The sequence below is a fragment of the Cryptomeria japonica genome, chromosome 2 (assembly GCF_030272615.1).
Source record: "Cryptomeria japonica chromosome 2, Sugi_1.0, whole genome shotgun sequence".
Classification (NCBI taxonomy): Eukaryota; Viridiplantae; Streptophyta; class Pinopsida; order Cupressales; family Cupressaceae; genus Cryptomeria; species Cryptomeria japonica.
The window spans coordinates 508,015,763-508,035,266 of record NC_081406.1 but is presented as its reverse complement, the minus strand read 5'-3'; the positions used below and the strand labels follow the sequence as shown (position 1 = coordinate 508,035,266).

Here is a 19,504-nt window from a genome sequence, read left to right as displayed (position 1 = left end):
ATGCAAATTATTTCAGCTTGACACCATAGTATAGAGAAACAAGAAAACATGCAACCACAGCAGAACCAAAGAAAAACTAAGCGAAACTGAAGCTGACAATTAGAGATTCTCAAGGGAATCACTAATCACCTTAAGGTCTACAGAGGTACGATGTTGATAAGATGAAAAGGCAAGTCTCTTAATTTCAGACCACCTTCCAGCACCACACCGAGATACACCCTCAACTAATTTCATCACTTCCCCCAGTGTCCAGGCACGATGATGTTTCCTTCGAGTTCCACCCTTTGCTGTTGGAACAGTTGCAACATACCCATCTGAGTAATCCTCTTCCAAATCATAATCAAGAGGCTCAGAAATGGAATGTCCATCTGTTTCAACTAGAACCAGTGCTTTTTCATCATTTTGAATGTTCTCATCAATCTGCCAGTAGTTATAAAAAAATCAACAAAACATATAATAATCAGATAAACCTCAAATTGATGGTATCATACAAAATGCAGATCTAACAAGATGTGATAACAATGCAAGAACTGTATTAATATTACATTCCCAATACATCATATCACTACCTACTCGTAAATTCAACTAATTGCTTACATTCTGCTCAACACATCCATAAGGAAGTCTAGGTTTCCATTTCATATCTGCCCCCTCCCCTTCATACCGTGCAGCTCGTACAGTTAAAGCTTTCTTCACAAGTTTAGCCGCCATTCCATTTGAATTATACTTCTGTTCACAATGCAAAAAGACCGATGTCAGCTACATTTTTAGTCTTTAAACACCATAATAATAACCATGTATCAATGACCAGATACAAAGATAATTCTACATAATTTTCTGCCATAAACATTATAAAACAAAACAGCCATGTAGTTAAACTACAATCCATCTAAGTACATGAAAAGCATTAACAAATTTAAAAAGTTAGAATAAGCCAATTTCCATGAAAAAGTGAACAATTTCAATGTTACACAGTTTCCAGATGAACAAGAGGGATTGAGGGATGGATTTCCAGTGTCACAGAAAATCTTCCCAGAATTTAAGAAACAGGGGCAACAAATTAAAATATGGTATGTATAAAATCTGAAACTTCTATAACTAATTTATAATCAAAAATCTTATATTCTACTGACCTAAGAGCCTATGAGTTTGAACATTCAACGTTCAATAATTTGAATATTGAAACTTATTAACTGAAATTTATTTAACTTCAAATGAAATATGAAATCAGAATCTGCAAGAAACAACTTCGAGTTACCATTAATGCAAAAAACTTCAGGGTGTTTCTGAAATACCCCCTTGAGCATTTTCTATACCAGTTAATGCACAATTAAATTAATGATTGGGTACCGTCTGGGAAACATTTCCTAGCCATCCTCAAGTAATAGAAACAGGGAAACAGGGATCAGGGCATTTAAAAACGCAGGAAATGCATTTCCAGGAAACAGGAAACAGGAAACCAGTAAAAAATTCTGATATGACACATTATTTTCCAATTTCAATAAAAAAAAGATTCACTTGTGATGCACTTTAGTTGAACAAGTCTCTATTACCCAGGAAAGTGAAAGAAAAACACCACAGCTGGCAAACAGCCTACACAGGTATAGAATACCTGAAACAAAATTTGAATTTATTAAAAAAACTATAATGTAAATTCAAAGTGCACTATAATGTAACTTCCATGATCCCAATGGTCTCTGAAAAACCATTATCTAAATATTCAATAAACAAAACAATTTTCTTTTTAGTAAGCCATTAAACATTACAATTTATTAAGCATGACAATTTGCATGATAGATGTAGAGATTACAAGAGTATGCAACTGACCAATGAAAGTGGTTCAAAATTTCCTAGATCGGAATTTGCTTTAAACAGATGTATTTTCTGCTAACATTTGTGGAGGCCAGTTGTACCTATGACTGTTAAGTACCACATAATTCATAATGGATACAGTAATATAGGCACAGGTAGTGAAGGCATATGGAAAGTCACCCCTTGTGTTAAAGCCTCTTCAAAATGCCCATATTCAAGTTCAAAAAGGCCAACAAGGCAAATGGTTTGACAATCTAATCTTTTAAATTTATGTATATTATAAATATTGAGATATATGCAAACACGCATATAGGATCTGCACCACTGGGTGTCAACATTGAAGCATTCAAAACAAATGCAAATTTGCATCCTAACTTATTTATAAAATAATATGTAGATTCCACTCAGATCATTAGAAATAAAAATATAGCGGTGCATACATATAGATAAATATTGTCCAAGTAGCTTTATCTATCTTGCATATTTTAAAAAAAAACATATTACATATTAAAGCTAAGTTACTGGTCCTGGTACTGGTTTGGTTTCGGGTTCAGTTAGTAAGTTTGGTCAAAAATAAAATTCGGTTTGGGTACATTTTGGGATTTGTCCATTAAAAACATCTAAAAATAAAAAAATATATACATTAATTAATATACAATAACATTTATAAGTTCATATATAATACTATAATATAATAATAAAATTATAAAGTTAATACTAATAAATAATAAACATTAATATGCATTATTAATTTTAGAGATGAATTTACATAACAATAATTTTTTATTATTAATAGAAATACTATTTAACTTCATTAATTTTTATTATTATTAATAGAAATACTAATAACTTCATTAATTTATTTACATAGATTTTTATTATTAATAAACATTATTTACCCTTTCGAATTTGGTAAACATTATTTACCCTTTCGAATTTGGTACAAATGCAATATAAGCTAACATATATATCTTTTAAAAAACTGTATAAAAATTTAAAAAATGTCTGGATATGTTAGAAATTGATTAAATAATTATTATTTGTTTAAAATTACACTACTTCAATCATATTTATGTAATAATAATTATAACCCTAATTCTTTAATTTTAAAAAAACATATAATTGAAATTTATCATTTAAATTTAAAATAATTATATTCATAAAATAATTCTAATATAAACTTTGCAATTTTAACCCAAATTAAAACTCCTTTTTACTCCCTTCAATCTGCCTTTGCTCCTATCGAACCATCGAATGGTGGTCAATGTCTTCTACATACATGTGCCTTCCTTGAACCAGGGAGCAGACAAGAAAGTGATGTGGTTGCTTAGATTATGGATGGATGCTTCTCTCATGAAGCCCAGGCAGTCTTGGCGAGGATGAGCAGAACTATCGAGTTCAAGGTTTTAGCCAGTTTAGGGCACAATATTTTCAACAAGTTGATTTTTTTCAACTATTTTGTTTCTTCTTCCCATGGGATTGCAACAATTTTTACAAAGGGAAAACTGCAGATTCAACGGCAACAGAATAAAATATCCCACAAATTCGTTGTGGGTTTGAATAGGTTCATCTGGGACGATTACCGTGTTTTTAAAGGACCCTGGATGGACCAGACTACAAATTGAACCCGGATCTGTATCCAGGCCAGATCAGACTTGAAACCTAATCACCAACATAGGATTAGAGTAAACATGCATAGCAAACAAAATGCATGCAAGTAAATATAAGAAACAGTAAATCTCTCCACGGATAGATAAAAAAGCATGCATAAAAGGTGTGAGGTTAGATTGTTAGTTTTCTTATGTTAGCATAGAATAAATAATAAATTACTTACATGAACTTCAATCCCTAAAACCTGTTTGCAAGGACACCCTCATGCAAGAAAGAGGTGTGCACCTTGTTGCATTATCATTTTCCTATTGAGAGATGGAAATTAAAATTATATTAATGTCAGCAGATAATCAAAGGTGGTCAATGGGGCGCCAACACATAGCCTGGAATAAAAGCAATTAGGAGAACCTAAAAAGGGTACAGCTTCCCAAGAACAGAAAGAAAAGCTGCAGGTAATTTATACTACAATAATATAGCAAGCCCAAAATCAGTAAATAAATGTGTAAGTGGATGTAATATTTTCGAATGGATAAGTCAGCACATGACAAATTAACAGTCTGGAGCATGCATTAATCCAATCATTTTGGAGCATGCATTAATCCAAGCATTTTGTGTCTAGTTTCACTAGATAAAATGAGCATGCAAATAATTGCACATTCAAGTGCATTATCAGATCAAGTACAATCAAGATTTCACCAATGATTTACTCTGAATTCATCTGGAATCATAGAAAGAATTCACTAATTTCCAGCATTTCAAGAAATCCATCACTCCTGGTTTATGGTAGCAAATGCACTAAATTTCAGGCTGAACTTCATCCATATCTGATGAGAATTTACTTGCTTGGAATATTCTGCAACTCAAAAAAATAATCTGTTGCAGGGCCCTGAAATTTTGACCTGGCTTTGTTGGGGCTTTCTGCAAATCTCTGGAGTATACTTGATTTCAGGAAATCCTTGAGCTCATCACAAATTCTCAAGTTCAAGTAACTGATGTTAATAAATTATTCTAGGAATCCAAGATTATTTCAAAAGACTATCAAATGAGGATGGAAAACTCTTTGATGTTGGGAACCCAAATGTTTTGGAAGGTCTTGATGCCCAAGTAACTGTACGAAAAAACATGAGCTGGTTTACAGACAAGACAACCTGAGAACCTCCTTCAACATGAAAAATCTGAATATCAAAACCACAGTCATGAGAACCTCCTTTGAGTTCCAATCTTTAACCAAAAGATTGTTCCTGACAGAATAGTTTTCTTTTCGGATCTACTGACATTTCCATAGATACTCTCTCCCAGCATATACTCTTGGGGGTCAAGGAGAAAAAATTAATGCAACTAAGGAGCACACACACACACAGACACGGACATTTATCTCCCCCACAACCTATCAACCCTGAGATATATTTTAATGTTGAGCATTTTGTGGAGATTATTGGATCCTATAATCCATTCTGACATATTCAGCATCATCATACAAATCCTGACAGCAATATTCATGTTGTTAAATCAAGAAAACAATCACACTACTTACCCTCTAACATATTTTGTTGTGATAGAATTTAACTCCTTTGCTCTTTACAAAGGTAGAGATACAGGAGCACTTTATTTTTAGGTGACCTATCTACTGTGAGATCCAAGGAGATATTGATCCTAGTGACAGTCCTAGACAGAATTCCAAGCCATCAAAAACTTCTAAGATTTCACATTGTCTTGCACTTTCTAAGCAAACAATGTTGACTCTTAGCATCAACATGTCATGAGCCAACTTTGTCACCTTAATTATTTTTAGAAAATTTTCAATGAATTAAAAATAAGATAACTTGATGCTCTGACTTCCAAGATTTACAGCATAAATTAATCCTCTTAGTCAGTTAGTCACTAATGAAGAGACTTAATCCACTTAATCACTTGAATTCAATTGTAAACAATGATGTTATAATAGACATCACCTCTAAAAATATTTTCAACCCATCAAATAAACGATAAATAGAAAAAACCAATGCTCCTCCAAGTGTACAGACATTTGAAAGGAAAAATATACATTTATCACTTGCGGAGATAAAGCATGAAAATATTATTTTCATAAATATATCAAAATTAAAAAATACAGTGGAACTCCAGTCTGAGACCATATTCCTTAACTATTTCCATCGTATCCTTATGTGTTCAACAACACTAGCTTAAAATTGTACATATTTCTAAATTCAAACACGAATAACTCATTGAAACAGAAAAGTGACCTCATGTTAAATACACTTTGTGAACCGTCTGAAAATTAATGGAAGAGCAACCTGGTCTTGGCATTTACCTGTTAGGAATTGTAGTGCATGGCATAAAATAATGTAATAAATAATAGTAACATTAACAATGTCAATTTATTATGTTACTTGTTAGTTGGTTATTCATCATGTGTTGGTGGGTAATTAGTGGTTTAGGTAGTTGATAGGTTGAATGGATTTGTGTTGAAGATGAATGAAATAATTTGTGATGTTAAACCTTGTGCTCTTGTTTCCCATTTTTCAATATGGTATCAAAGCAAGTTTTATGGAGCTCTTTATTCACCTTCCATTCTCCAAAGTGGTGCTCACCGATAATGCAATTAAGAATACGTGCAATAGTCATTGTTATCCATCGACCATTCTTGCACTTTGTCAATAAAGGAACAGTGTGGACCACATGCAAATATGCTGGCTTCATCATCAATTTGCATTTCATTCTTGTATTTTGTCAATAGTGGCATAGTGCAGACCGCATGCAAATCTACTGACTTTATCATCCATCTATATTTGATTTCTCTCCTCTCCATCTTCTTCACTCTTCTCATAGCTTTCACTCCATCTTGTTCATTTCATATTACTAATCAGAAAAAGTAAAAAAATACATTCAAAATTGCAGAAGTCTAAGGTGTTGCAGAAACAGTGCAAGCGATTATGGTGGTTGAGAAGAAGTTTTTCATCTTTCAATGATGAGTTTTTATTCATCTCAAAATTGATGTGGATTTATCGTGCTGCTCTTTGATGGATATTCAGGCTGTGCAAAGGGGTAATTATGCTTTTATCAAGCACCATTTAGTTGGTACACTTTAATCAAGATGATGAAGAGTAGAACAAAACCCAGAAATCATTTGAGACTAATACCAATATTTAATCTGCAGTTTGTGCAGAAAATGGAAGCATTTGTATGGTTACTGCCAATTTAATTTATTATTTTTATGGAGCCATAAGGGTGTAATAGATTTTGTATTTTCACATTATAATTCGATGCATTATTTGTAGAAACCAACATCCAAAGAAAGTTTTTCATTAATGGGGGGCCAGTATGAGACAAGCCAATTGTTGATACTGCACACCAAAATAAAGTCCTTATGTCAGCATTAAAAAAGGGTGTTAGGAATTATAATGCATAACATAAAATAATTCAATAAACAATATTTAACATGCTAGTGTTAAGTTATTATTTATATGTTAGTTTTTAGTTATTTAGCAGTTGTGTTAGTTGGTAGTTAGTGGTTTGGGTAGCTGATAAGTTGAATGGTTTTGTAAAGCCATAGAATGTAATCATTTGTGTTGAAAATGAATTATTAATTTGTGGAAGTGGAGCCTTGTGCTTTTTGTTTCCCCATTTTCAATAATATCGGAGAGACTGAAATTAAAAATTGAAGTGAAACTAGATTTGCTTCACCATATATTTTCAGAATATTCGAGATTCAAGGTGCGTATTACAATAAAATGTTGCAATCATAAAAAAAGATCCTTTAATGTAAACACAAATTTTTAGTTCATATACTGTGGCTTACCCTACAATAGTCATATAACGCATGGTAACTTTTGATTTTCACATGTATGGGTTCTTTAGAATTAAGTTATTAACTTGTTCAACTTTATAATATTCAAAATTATCACTGGAAAAAAAGAAGAGATTAGACAAAACATACCAGAAGTGAAGTACAATTTTTCCTTGGGCGTCCCCTCCGTACTCTAGAAACAAACGGAACCTGAATTCCAGATCCTCCAAAAGAATCTTGCCTAGTAACCAATGGCATTCCCTCTGTCCCATTCCAGTATGGAGGCCTGACACGTGACTTCAATGGTGAGTGGCCATGACCTGAATCTCTCACAGCAGGAACTGTCCTTGCATTATATGCTCTAGGTTCTACTTCTGATAGTTCTTCAATGTATCGTTTGGTAGGTTTCCTCATTCTCTTTCCTGCAGTCTTTGATGTCCTGAGATCTTCATCATACTCTCCATACTCTATTTTTGGCCTCTGAAATCGCTTGCCTTCAGTTATATCCTCATCCAAGTCATCATCATAACATCCATACTCTAGTTTAGGTTTACGAACCGTCTTCCCAGCTGTCTGCTCTACACCAGTATCTTCATATTCATCATATTCTGCTTTTGGCTTCTGCAATCTCTTTCCTGCTCTCATCCCATTACCTGCAAATTCATTATTAAATATATTTCCTATTTTTTCTGCTTCCATTGATGAGTGGACAGAACTGTCTTTCCCTTGAGGTTGTTTAGCCCCTCGTGACTCAAAACTACTACCAGATGCAACTTTGTTTCTTGGGGTTCGTACATTCTCAAACAAATGCACATGTTGGTCTGTAATGTGCTTGTTTCCAATGCTGGAAACTTTCTCTTGTTTCTTACCATTAGCTGTCTTATTTTCCAATGCAAAATTATTATTTTCCCCATCATGAGTACTTTTCAATCCTGTTGAAATGCGCCGCTTGAGCCATTGCTTGTCCTTAACAGAGGTTTCACGACCAAATGTCCTTCGAAAGGCATCATGAAGTTCTCGAATAGAAAGGTTGTCCAAGCAAATTTCTTTCTTGGAAAGATTGGAATCTGACTTTGCATTATCTTCTTCTTCAGGTGGTGGAGATTCATTGGAATCCTTTTCTATGTCTAAAATAGCATTATCATCAGTTGATACTGAATTTGTTGGAGAAAGACTTTCCTGAGAAGGGGCATCTGCACTTAGAACATGTGAACCAGAGTCCGGGGAGCGTCGACTATAGTCCCAATTAGAACTACTACTAACAGTTTTGTTCAATGCATATCGAGAACGACCAGGAACAACAGAAGCTAGCCGAAGACGTTCTTCTTCGTTTACCCTCTGTAGCATCACCTCAAGAAACTGCACATCCAGAAGATTTTGTCAAATTTGCACAGAACAAAATGCTAAAAGACTGACCCATCCAAATATCATTTAGTAATGATTTTTTGACTGGTTCAGTAACAGTGGTAAATTGTTCTCAGTATCAGGAAAACAACCACAAAATAGAATGCCAGTGTGTTTATGAACACACAAATAAGAATTAGTCATATGGAAAGGACATTTTGAACCTTTTTTAATTACAAAACTTTAACTGCAGTCTAAAAGGAAACAAGGAACACCACCTGATACACCAAATTTAGCTTGCAAATTTTCAAATACAATTAGTGCATTAGCAGTAGAAGATACATTACTCAAGTGACATTGTTGTACACATACAAAAAAAATTGTATAATGTCAAATTTTATGCTAAATCCTCGTTTTTTCATCAAAGAAGTGTCATGTATCAGAGCTTGGTCATGGTCAGCCATGTTGTTTTCATTGTCCTATCCATATCTTTGCCGAGTCAACAGAAGAGTATTCAAACAAATCTCTCATGGCAAAGAATGCTGTTTAAATGATAAGAGGGTAGCTGAAATTCACTAAGGCATGAAAAGGTTGCATCTCAATAGAGTGGAGCACCCCAGTGTGAGGACAAATGAGAAAGTTTGAGTGAAAAGTTGTGTTCCTACTGCTGAGCATGCAACCTCAGACAAGGGAGGAAAGTTTCAAGTTGTCAAAAAGTTGTGCACTATATAGAGGAAAGACCAGTTTTGATTTTATGCTTCAAAAATCTGCAAAGGATATATTTAGGTGTATGCCCTGTTGGAGAGGATCAGAAACTTTTTAAGTCAAAGTTGCAAGACATGAAGAGCATATGTATTATGGACCAATGACAAGAGAAGACAATTTTTCACCTTTGAAGTCTGCAATCATATGGAGAGGCATGCACCATTGGTCATCTTGTACAGATTTTGGTCAAGTGAAAAGTTGCAGTCTGCCTATGATTATGTGCACCATATAAGATGAAAAGCAGATTTTGTGTCAAGTTAAAATAACCTCCATCTGATGTGGTGCATGCCCTTCAATAGGGAATCATATTTTCAATATTGGAAAATTGGCACTGATATGTGAGGGAGTGCATTGTGTAGAAAGGAATCAAATTTTCATCAAAACTAAAAGTTGCAACACCATGTCCAAATGGTCAACTCATAGAAGCCAGTCCAAGAGAACAAGTTAAAATCTGCCATGCCATACAGAGGTGTGTCAAGGTACAGAGAAGCACACTTTCAATGATTCAAATCTGCAGAGGTGTTATCTAGCCCACGTCATTATTAATGAGAAAACACATTTACAAACAAATGTTGCAACTTTATAAAAAGGCATGTGCATTTGGCCAAGGGTTGACTGAGTTTTGGTACTAAAGCTTACCAGCGTATAATAGAGTGCACCTTTCTGTGAATAGACTTGGTTGTTCTGAAAATAAAAGGTCTGGCTAATAATAGGCACTCTCTATCAAGGAAATTTAGAATTGTTAGCATAAACTGTAAAAGCAGGGTAGTTATATCTAGGCAGACAATCAAAGGGTTTTCATGTTTGATAGTAGCACTTTCAGTGATATATATTTTTGAAGAGGGCATGTACTCTTCATTGATGTTCAGTCACCTACAGCAGTGACAATTATTCTTGCACAAATTTCACTCTTTAAAAAAGATTTTCATTCATTTTCACACTGAATTTCTTCCTCGAGCAAGGTTCAATCTCCAGTCAGATTTTCAAATATATGTGACAGCTGTTGAAAATTTGAAATACTCAACAATGTCCTTGATTTGAAACATGTATCAGTAAGATCAGGATATTCACGATGAGGTGATTTTTGGTACAACACAGCAGTTTTTCAAAGTTGATATTCTTCCAGGCTGCTACAGTTTCAAATAGGACAAATCTATCATTTTAGCAACCATTTACAGACTGGTTAGGGTTTTGTCAATGCTTTTCAGCAGGTTTTCCACTGGACAGAGGCTATCAGCATACATAACATCATCATATTGGCATGTTTAAAAAGCAATATTTTCATAGGCTCTGCTGCTCCGGTATTTGGCAAAAGTATTCAAGTTTGCATTTCTCATGCTAAGCTTTAGTGTAAATATCAACAGAACAAAGGGAAATAAACAGATGGAAGGGATTTTCAGAATCAAGATAACAAGACAGTGTTTCAGAATTTCTTCAAAAGATCTGCCATGGTCAAACTCGAAGAACTTCATCAAAATGAATCCAAGGGTCAACTATCAGGATTGTCTATTTTTAGTTTGAAGTTATTTATAGCCATCCCTATTTCATCATTTTTAAGGAGAAAAGCATATTCTAAGAAGACTGTCTTTAAGTGATCTTTGTGGATTGGCTATTTTTAGATGGTCTTTAAAAAATCTATTGTTAGCTGATGGTTACTTAATCAGAAATCCATTTAAAAGATTTTTTGATTCACAGAATATGGAAAAAAATTGTGTAACTAGCTTGCTTTGAGCACAAGCAAATTATTCATAGCCCAGAAGTATTAGTTAGCTTTTTATTTAATTCTTGTGTAAACTTTGTAATTGCTATAAATAAGTGTCATTTGCACCTTTTTTAAATTTCATTGCAATTAATATTGTCATCTTGCTGCAAAAATTTTGTTATTAAGTCTTGTGCTACAATGTGTTATTGTGTTTTCATGAGATGAATATCTCTCAGTAGTTACTCAAGCTTTGTATTGCAATAGGTATAAAGCTAGTTCTTATAACTTTGATTTCAATTGTTGTATCAAGCTCATTACATCTACTGCATGTGTAGATGAAGTAAATTTAAGTGTTTATACTGTTAACTGCAGACTTCTATTGCAAGTCACAGCGAAGTAGGTATTATAGCATTTATATATCATTCCCTCGTGATTTACTGAGTCTTATTTGTTATTTAAACCAATCCTAGCTTTATGTGTACTTGTGTTGCTCAATCTTTGCCTTTAGCTGAAAAGCATAAACGTGGTAATTGTTGTGGGGTTTACTTGATCAAAAATTTAAAAAATCTCACCATGAGAGGTGTTTCAGCCTTTTGTTCTAAGTGAAAATCCAAAACAACACACCTTTAGTCTGTTCATCATGCATGAACTACTCCAAAAAACACACATTTACAAATTAAAAATAGCAAGTACATATTTTTAATTTTTTCAGATTAGTGTTTTTTATTGGTTTAAACTTTAACACCATGAAGAGCTTCCATTTCGAATTCGACGAGTAGTTCTATCACACATCTGTTCCACATAAGGTCACACTGAAAGGTTTGAATTAAAACACTAAAAGGAAACAATGTACATACTAAATCAATACCAGTGTCGGAAATTAAACTACCAATTCCAAGGATGGGCAATTTAATAATGTTTGTGAAACATGAGGAAAAAGGACTGCAACTACAGGAATAAGAACTTAACAATAAATATAGAAATCATGCAGACAAAAAAGGCATTACAAATAATAGGTCGTATCAATGTACCACATATTACTTGACAAGCATTTTTTCTCTCAAGGTGCACACTAAATTGTACACCAAAGGGACAAAAAACAAGCATTTGTTTTTAAAAAAACAATAACCATGACTTCAAGCATTCAATTATGTATTGATCAAAACAAAGAGACACATTTATCTAGAGAGAAGAACCAGGCAACAAGTAAGGAAGAACCAGAAATAAATTCAAACCTCAAGCTTAGCATGTAGCTTTCGCCTTTCAGCCTCAGCGTCTTCCAATTCTGAAACACCTGTTTAAGTTTTAAGAAAAAACCACTGATTATTTGATAACCTACAAAACCATGGCATTCAACACAATTTAAGATGTCCAGACAGAATACAGACATTAAACTATAACCAAAGATATAACAAGTAATTGAAACCAAATTTGCAGACACTGCATTTAAAATATAGATCCTTTTGAGATTTAAAAAAAAATAGTTTTGCACCACAACAGATATATATGATGATAAAAGGATGCACATAAAGTTGACGAAGATGCATTAAACAGAGGAATGAATTTTTAGGAGGAAAGAAATACAATAAGGTAGCAAAAACAGTATGACAGGCATGTATGCCTAAAAAATAATATAGGATAATTACAAGAATTCACTATTTATTTCTATAAAACTGCATATGCTGTTTGTTAGTAAATGAATCTCTTCTCTCTCAAAAGGTAGTTCTAGACACTACTCACTAATTTGCTTCCCTAAAGGCTCTCTACATTCATCATTAACAGAAACCAGGAGGATATATTGTAGTTAGCGCCTCTCTTTTATCTCTAGTTGATGCAAGAGCATCTCAAAGGTGAAGCACTCTTGCATCATCCAATCCAACCGTTAGATTCCCACTAAAGGGTATTTTCTCGCCCTATCTTCCGTTGTTGTGCACTACAAGTTTCAGACCAAGATCTCCAGATGTGGCAATTGTTCAAGGCCAAGTTATATAGTAGCATTTACAAAGCACATTGACTTTCAATGCACAGATCCAACCACACACAACATCCACCCTATAGGTCCTCTAAATCGGCAAGCTGTAACATGCTAAGGGCCCTTATAATGAACATGCATTGCCTTGAAAACTTTACCTAAGTCCCAAGAAAGGTTCTGAAAGAAACTTCTTGATTCCTTTGCTCAACAATACCTTATCATTGGAACGGATCAATATAAATAAGATAGCTAGATACTTCAAATGAGCTAGAACATAGAGGAGACACGTCTGACTGTGGGCCCTAGGTTCTCTATTGTTGTAATGGGCACAAAGCCTGCAACCATGTATCATTGAACAAGAATTCTTATTCCTAAACTTTGATAGTGACCTGTTGTGTCAACGCATTGGAATGTTGCATGTATGCTGAAAATTGAGAATTGAATCACACTATCATTGATATGCAGAATGTCAATTTGTCTTCTAAATTTGTTTATGTTGTCAGTATTTTGTATCTGGATTGCACGATAGACTATTTTTTGTTGGACTCTTTACCCATGGCTGCATCAAGTGGTGTGAGAACCTGGTTGCGGCTAGGATGGTAGAAAGGTTAGAGACAACCCCATAGCAAAGACTTGTGCATTAGTTGATCTACAAAATAGCCACAAGACCAGATGGTTAACAGAAGTGGTAGTCAAAATGCAAGTACAACATGACAAGGGAAATGAACTAAGGGAGTAGCAAGATATTGAACTAGTTTGCATTCTGAAATTATGAGATCTATTTCGCAAGGCTAGAATCCCTTGAGACCACATAAAGGTGAAAAATAATCAAACCTATAAATGCCAGTGGAGATGAAAGACCAATCCATGAACCATGTGATGAGGAAGCTTCTAGTTTAGGATAAGAATTGAGTGCAGAGGATACATTGCTAAGGCGTCAATGAAAATAGGAAGCAAACCAAAGTTTGACTTCCTTGGTATTTAGAAGATCTAGATCTTGTGGGTTTGTTGGATTGGATCCACGAGTTGGAGAGATATTTACAGTTTGATTTCATTGAAAACCTGAAGTATGCAACCACCAGCTTGAAGGGGCATGTGGACAGCGTAGGAAAGAATGGGCCAAAGACCATCAAATAGGATCCAATAGTGGCATAATTAAAGAGTAAACTTTTGCCTGTGAATTACAATTAGGAGTTGTTCACAAAATTTGAAATTTGCAACAAAAAGGAATGGCTGTGAAAGAGTACATCAAGCAATTTTATTGACTCTAACATATGGGCAGGTCACATTGATGATGATGCAGAGAAGATTTCTTAGTATCCAAAATTCAAGATGATATCTACTTGTTAAAAATTTGTTGAGGGTGCTTACAAGCTTGCACTAAAGGTAGAGGAGAAGCTAACCAAAAGGCAGAAAGCTCGATGTAAGGGAAATGGCAAAAGGAACAGGCAGAGCAGCAAACTAAGGAATGCATAGGACACCACAACATCCAACATCGACGCACAAGACTCCAAAGATGAGAAGACTCCCAAGAAAGGAGAACTCAAAGGTAGAGGGGGCTCATCAAAAGACTTCCATTGGTATGTAATTCAAATGCAATAAAGCAGCCACAAAGCAATTCAATATATAGAAGCAGAGACAAACATGAACATATTGAAAAGAGAGTGCACATTACTCCATGAGTGATGAATCAAGCAGTGAGATAGAGTGTGTGAAACTGGGAGGTTTACAAAACTTGATGTTGCACAAGATCTGGCCAAAGCCTGCTAGAGATATGATGGAGAACCATGGTTGAGGAGGAGAATCTTCCACACTAGGTGTAAATCAATTGGTAAGTGTTGTAAGATGATCCTGGATGGAAGAAGCAAAGATAACCTAGTGTCCACCGAGAAAATAGAGAAGTCAGGCCTGAAAGCAATACTGCATCCTAATCATTATAACCTTCCATGGCTGTCTAAGCATCAACAGATGCATAGAAGAGCATTTTTTTATGGCATTTCATATTTTAGGTTATGTAGAAGAGGTATGGCATGATGTTATTCCTATAGATGCCTCTCGCATGTAGTGGGGCAAATAATGGCAGTATGATGTGTGCACCATCTATATTGGAAAGATGTTTTTGAGTTGAAGCCACTTAAAGCTGAGGTAGACATTGTAAATGACCACATAATTTTCTTATTGCAAATAGTTCTTCAAGGAGGTAGAAGAATCAGAGGAGTGCTATGTGTTGGTTGTGAAAGTGAAACCAGAGTAGCCGGATACACCCATGCCCTTCCTTGGGCATGCATATAGCCATATCAGATACAGATACGGCTCAGATACACATCGGATGCCATATCCACACATGCCCAAAAATTACTAATTTTCCTGCTTTGTTGGATACTGTGCAATTTGAATTTTGAAAAGTTTGACATGAACCTTACTAAACATAATTTTAAAAACTTCATTTGTGCTTTTTTTTGGGTCAAATTTTACTTCAAAATTTAGGTTATTATTGTATATTTAGTTCTTTATATTTAAATTTTCAAATTTCAAAATATTTAGATATTTTTATTTTTAATTAATATTTAAATTTTACTTTATTTTATCTTAATCTAGTTTTAAATGACATTATCATTAATTTAATTATAGGTCCTGATTTGTATAATTTTTTTGTATATGTAAACTGTTAAATCAATTATAATTATTTATGTAGCAACTATGTGTCTATGTTGCTTCTAAAGTAATGAAAATCTCCAATAACTAGAAAATTGTGTTAAATATATTTAAATTTTCAAATTTCAAAATATTTAGATATTTTTATTTTTAATTAATATTTAAATTTTACTTTATTTTATCTTAATCTAGTTTTAAATGACATTATCATTAATTTAATTATAGGTCCTGATTTGTATAATTTTTTTGTATATGTAAACTGTTAAATCAATTATAATTATTTATGTAGCAACTATGTGTCTATGTTGCTTCTAAAGTAATGAAAATCTCCAATAACTAGAAAATTGTGTTAAATATATGCATGTGTTTTTTTATGAATGTCACATCCAGCCCAGCCGTATCCATATTAGGGGTCTTCAAAAATGGCCACATCTGCATTTGATACTATATCCATATTTGTATCTGTATCCATGTCCATACAACTATGTGTGAAACCTGTGCAAGCAAAGGAAGGTGAGTTGCATCACTCAAAGGAACCATAGGTAGAGGCTTTGCTAGAAGAATTTGAGGATGTCATGCACAGCAAGATTCCTGAAGGCTTGCAGCCAGTGCAGAGCATTTTGCACTATATGAATTTGATTGTAGGGCCCAGCTTGACTGATAAGGCACTTACGAAAGATGAGTTTTGATATGGGTGCAGAACCAAACAAACCATGGAAGGGTTAATGAAGAAAGATCTGATTCAAGAAAGTATGAGCACTTGCAATGCTTGCACCAAAGAAGGGAGGAGAATAGAATATGTGTACAGAATCTTGTGCCATCAACAAGATAACAATTAAGTAAAGGTTTCCATTGTCATGATGCATGCTTCTTTTCCAAGATTGACCTTAAACATAGCAACCATTTGATAAGAATCCATGAAGGCAATGAGTGGAAAACAGCTTTCAAAACAAAAGATAAACCATATGAGTGAATGGCCATGCCTTTTTGATTGACTTTAGCACCAAGTGCCTTTATGAGATCGATGAATGAAGTCCTGACACTTGTATTGGTTAGGTTTTTGGTTGTATATTTGGATGATATTTTGATGTTTAGCAAGACCAGGGAAAATCATCTTGTACAGCTGCAACAGGTTTTAGCACAATTGATAAAGGAGTTGTGTATGAACCTAATGAAGTGGTGTTTGATGCAAAAGGAGCTACTATTTTTGGGATTTTTGATATCCAAAGAAAGTGAGGGCAATTGTTAAGTTCTTGATGCCACAAAAATGCCACAGAGGCTGTAAACTTCAATGAGTTTGCAAGTTTCTACAGGAAGTTAATCAAGAACCTTGGCAGAACATACGGACCAGTAACACATTACATAATTTTTGTGGACAATTACAGCAAGAAATAGCTTAACTTACTGAAGGATGTAATAGTGTTTCAAACTTTGAAAGGTGGTCTTTCAAATGGATTGTGATGCCAACAATAAGGCTATTGGTGTTGTCTTGAGTCGATTAGGTAAACTCATTACATATCTTGGTCAAAAGTTGAATGAAGCCGAGCAATAATATTTAGTCTGTTATAAGGAGTTTTACACAATTGTTCACGCCTTGCACAAATGGAGACACTATTGGTTACCAAGTTGTTGAATGAAGCCGAGCAATAATATTTAGTCTGTTATAAGGAGTTTTACACAATTGTTCACGCCTTGCACAAATGGAGACACTATTGGTTACCAAGTTTGATTTATATACTAGTCATTAAGCATTGCGGTTTATTACCAGTCAAGCAGAATTGAATCAAAGATGCGTGAAGTGGGTTAAATACTTGCAAGGATTTTCTTTTGTTCTCAAGCACAGAGCTAGTGTAAGTGTAACAAATAAGGTGGCACATGCCTTGAATAGAAAGCAAGCATTCTTAACTACCATGACAATAGAGGTGATTGGAATAGAGATGATGAAGGATCTATATGCCATGTATACAAATTTCATATAAGTATGGAAGAGTTCTGTGGGGCCTTGGATTGTATGTAAGAGTTCTTATGAGGATTTATTAGTGCACGAAGGGTATTTGTTCAAAACAAGACAGTTGTGCATAACACAAAGTTCTAACAGAGAGAATCTAATTAGTGACTGTGAACCCATGACTATGATAACAATTACAGTACAAACAAGACATTGGCCATGTTGGAGGAGTGGCATTTCCCGCCAAGTTTTCACCACATGTAAGAAGACTTATTGAGAGCTGCAAAATTTATCAAATTGTAAAGGGCGTTGTCCAAAAATATAGGGTTACATAAGCCATTGTCGATTCCAAAGAAGCCTTTGTAGGAACTTTCCATCGATTTTGTCCTTCAAATGTTGTGGACTAAGAGGGATAATAATTTCATCTTTGTAGCTGTTGACATGTTTACAAAAATGGTACATTTCATTTCTTGCCAAAAGATGAATGATGATTCAAAAATTGCAAAAAGGGTCTTCAAGGATGTTGTCAGGATACATGGGTTGCTGCACAACATCACCTTAAAAATAGTGCACATTGTGGAAAAGGTTCGGTACATAGTTAAAATACAGTTGTGCATTACCAAGAGTAGAATATTTCCAAAGAAATTTGGTGTGAGACAAACTAGCATAGTAGGATACATGTGGTACAAGCGAAAACTGCATTTAACAACTCAGCAAATCAGTCTACAAGCAAGAAACCTTTTCAGATTGTGTACCGGACATCTCCCAGAGGTGTCACAGATTTGTTAAGAATGCCTATTAGGGAACAAATTAGCACAAATGCAAAAGCTTTTGCACGTGCAGGTGTAGCAGCAGTTGAAGAAAATTTACAATAAGGCAAGTGCAAACAAGCACCAAAAATAAAAGTAATAAAGTTGAAGCCGAAGAAGATTGGCCCATGCATAGTCTTACGAAGAATTTCTATGAATGCTTATGAGGTTTAATTACTAAAAGGTTTAGATATCTCAGCAGAGTTCACTGTGGCTGATCTATATGACTTTCAAGGAGTTGATGATAACAAGAAGGATATAACCTCACCAAAGGAGCCCAATTGGAGGCAACAAATTCCTAAGAGGTCTAGAGATGAGATAGAGCAGATTCTATATCTTTATAAGGATGCCTCACCATCTAGAAGGTTTTTTATGCCTTACAATCTAGAAGGTTTTGTATTGTATTAGCTAATAATCCAGAAAACCTATCCCTGATATTATATGCTTTGATTTGACAAATAAAGTTATTCGATGTGAGGTTAGCTAGTTAGGAGGGCTCAATGCCTGTTTCTTATGCAAGTGTGACAGGCATCAAAAAACAGATTGCCCAGGAATTGCTAAAAAACCAACTATTCTTGTAAATGGCAAAGGTTCCCAAGGTCTAAGAGAATATTGTCAAGGCCCAAGACTGAAAAAGAATCAAATTGACATTGCGGGGATAGCAGAAATGGAAGAAAGCCCATGCAAGGAAATGACTTCTTAACAAACATATTTTCAATGAACCCTCTTTGATTGACATGAACAACAATAGTTGTGTTAACAGTGAGCGTAGCAAAATGGGTAATGAACCCAGAGTGGAGTCTGTTAGAGACAAGAATGTTACAAGCCAAATGTTGCGGGAAATGGGACGTGACATACAGATTGAACAGGACAAGTTAATGATTTCAAGAAAAGTAAGCCTAGAGAGTCACCCTATGGCATCCCTGTATTTGAGGAAAAAGGAAAAGAGAAAAAATATGTCAACTCGTTTTGAGAGGCTTTATAAAGGGCCAAAACCCTCAACTTTCCCTCCTCCATCTACCCAACCCCATTAAATGAAGATTAAAAGTATAAACTGAAAACCAAAGGCCTTGAGGCCCCTAACAAAAAATGCATCTTA

The 19,504-nt window shown here is 34.5% G+C and overlaps 1 protein-coding gene across 2 annotated transcripts in view; it reads right to left on the bottom strand.

The window, feature by feature from the left end:
• LOC131069536 (uncharacterized) overlaps nt 1-19,504 on the bottom strand; it is a 43,095-nt gene that overhangs the window by 16,044 nt on the left and 7,547 nt on the right. For both annotated transcript variants that reach the window (XM_058005023.2, XM_058005024.2), the window contains exons 4-7: nt 12,257-12,315; nt 7,361-8,569; nt 598-729; nt 130-420 (exon numbers count right to left, since the gene is read on the bottom strand). In XM_058005023.2, the coding sequence (XP_057861006.2) occupies nt 130-420; nt 598-729; nt 7,361-8,569; nt 12,257-12,315 (1,691 nt within the window). The remainder of the gene's footprint in view (nt 1-129; nt 421-597; nt 730-7,360; nt 8,570-12,256; nt 12,316-19,504) is intronic.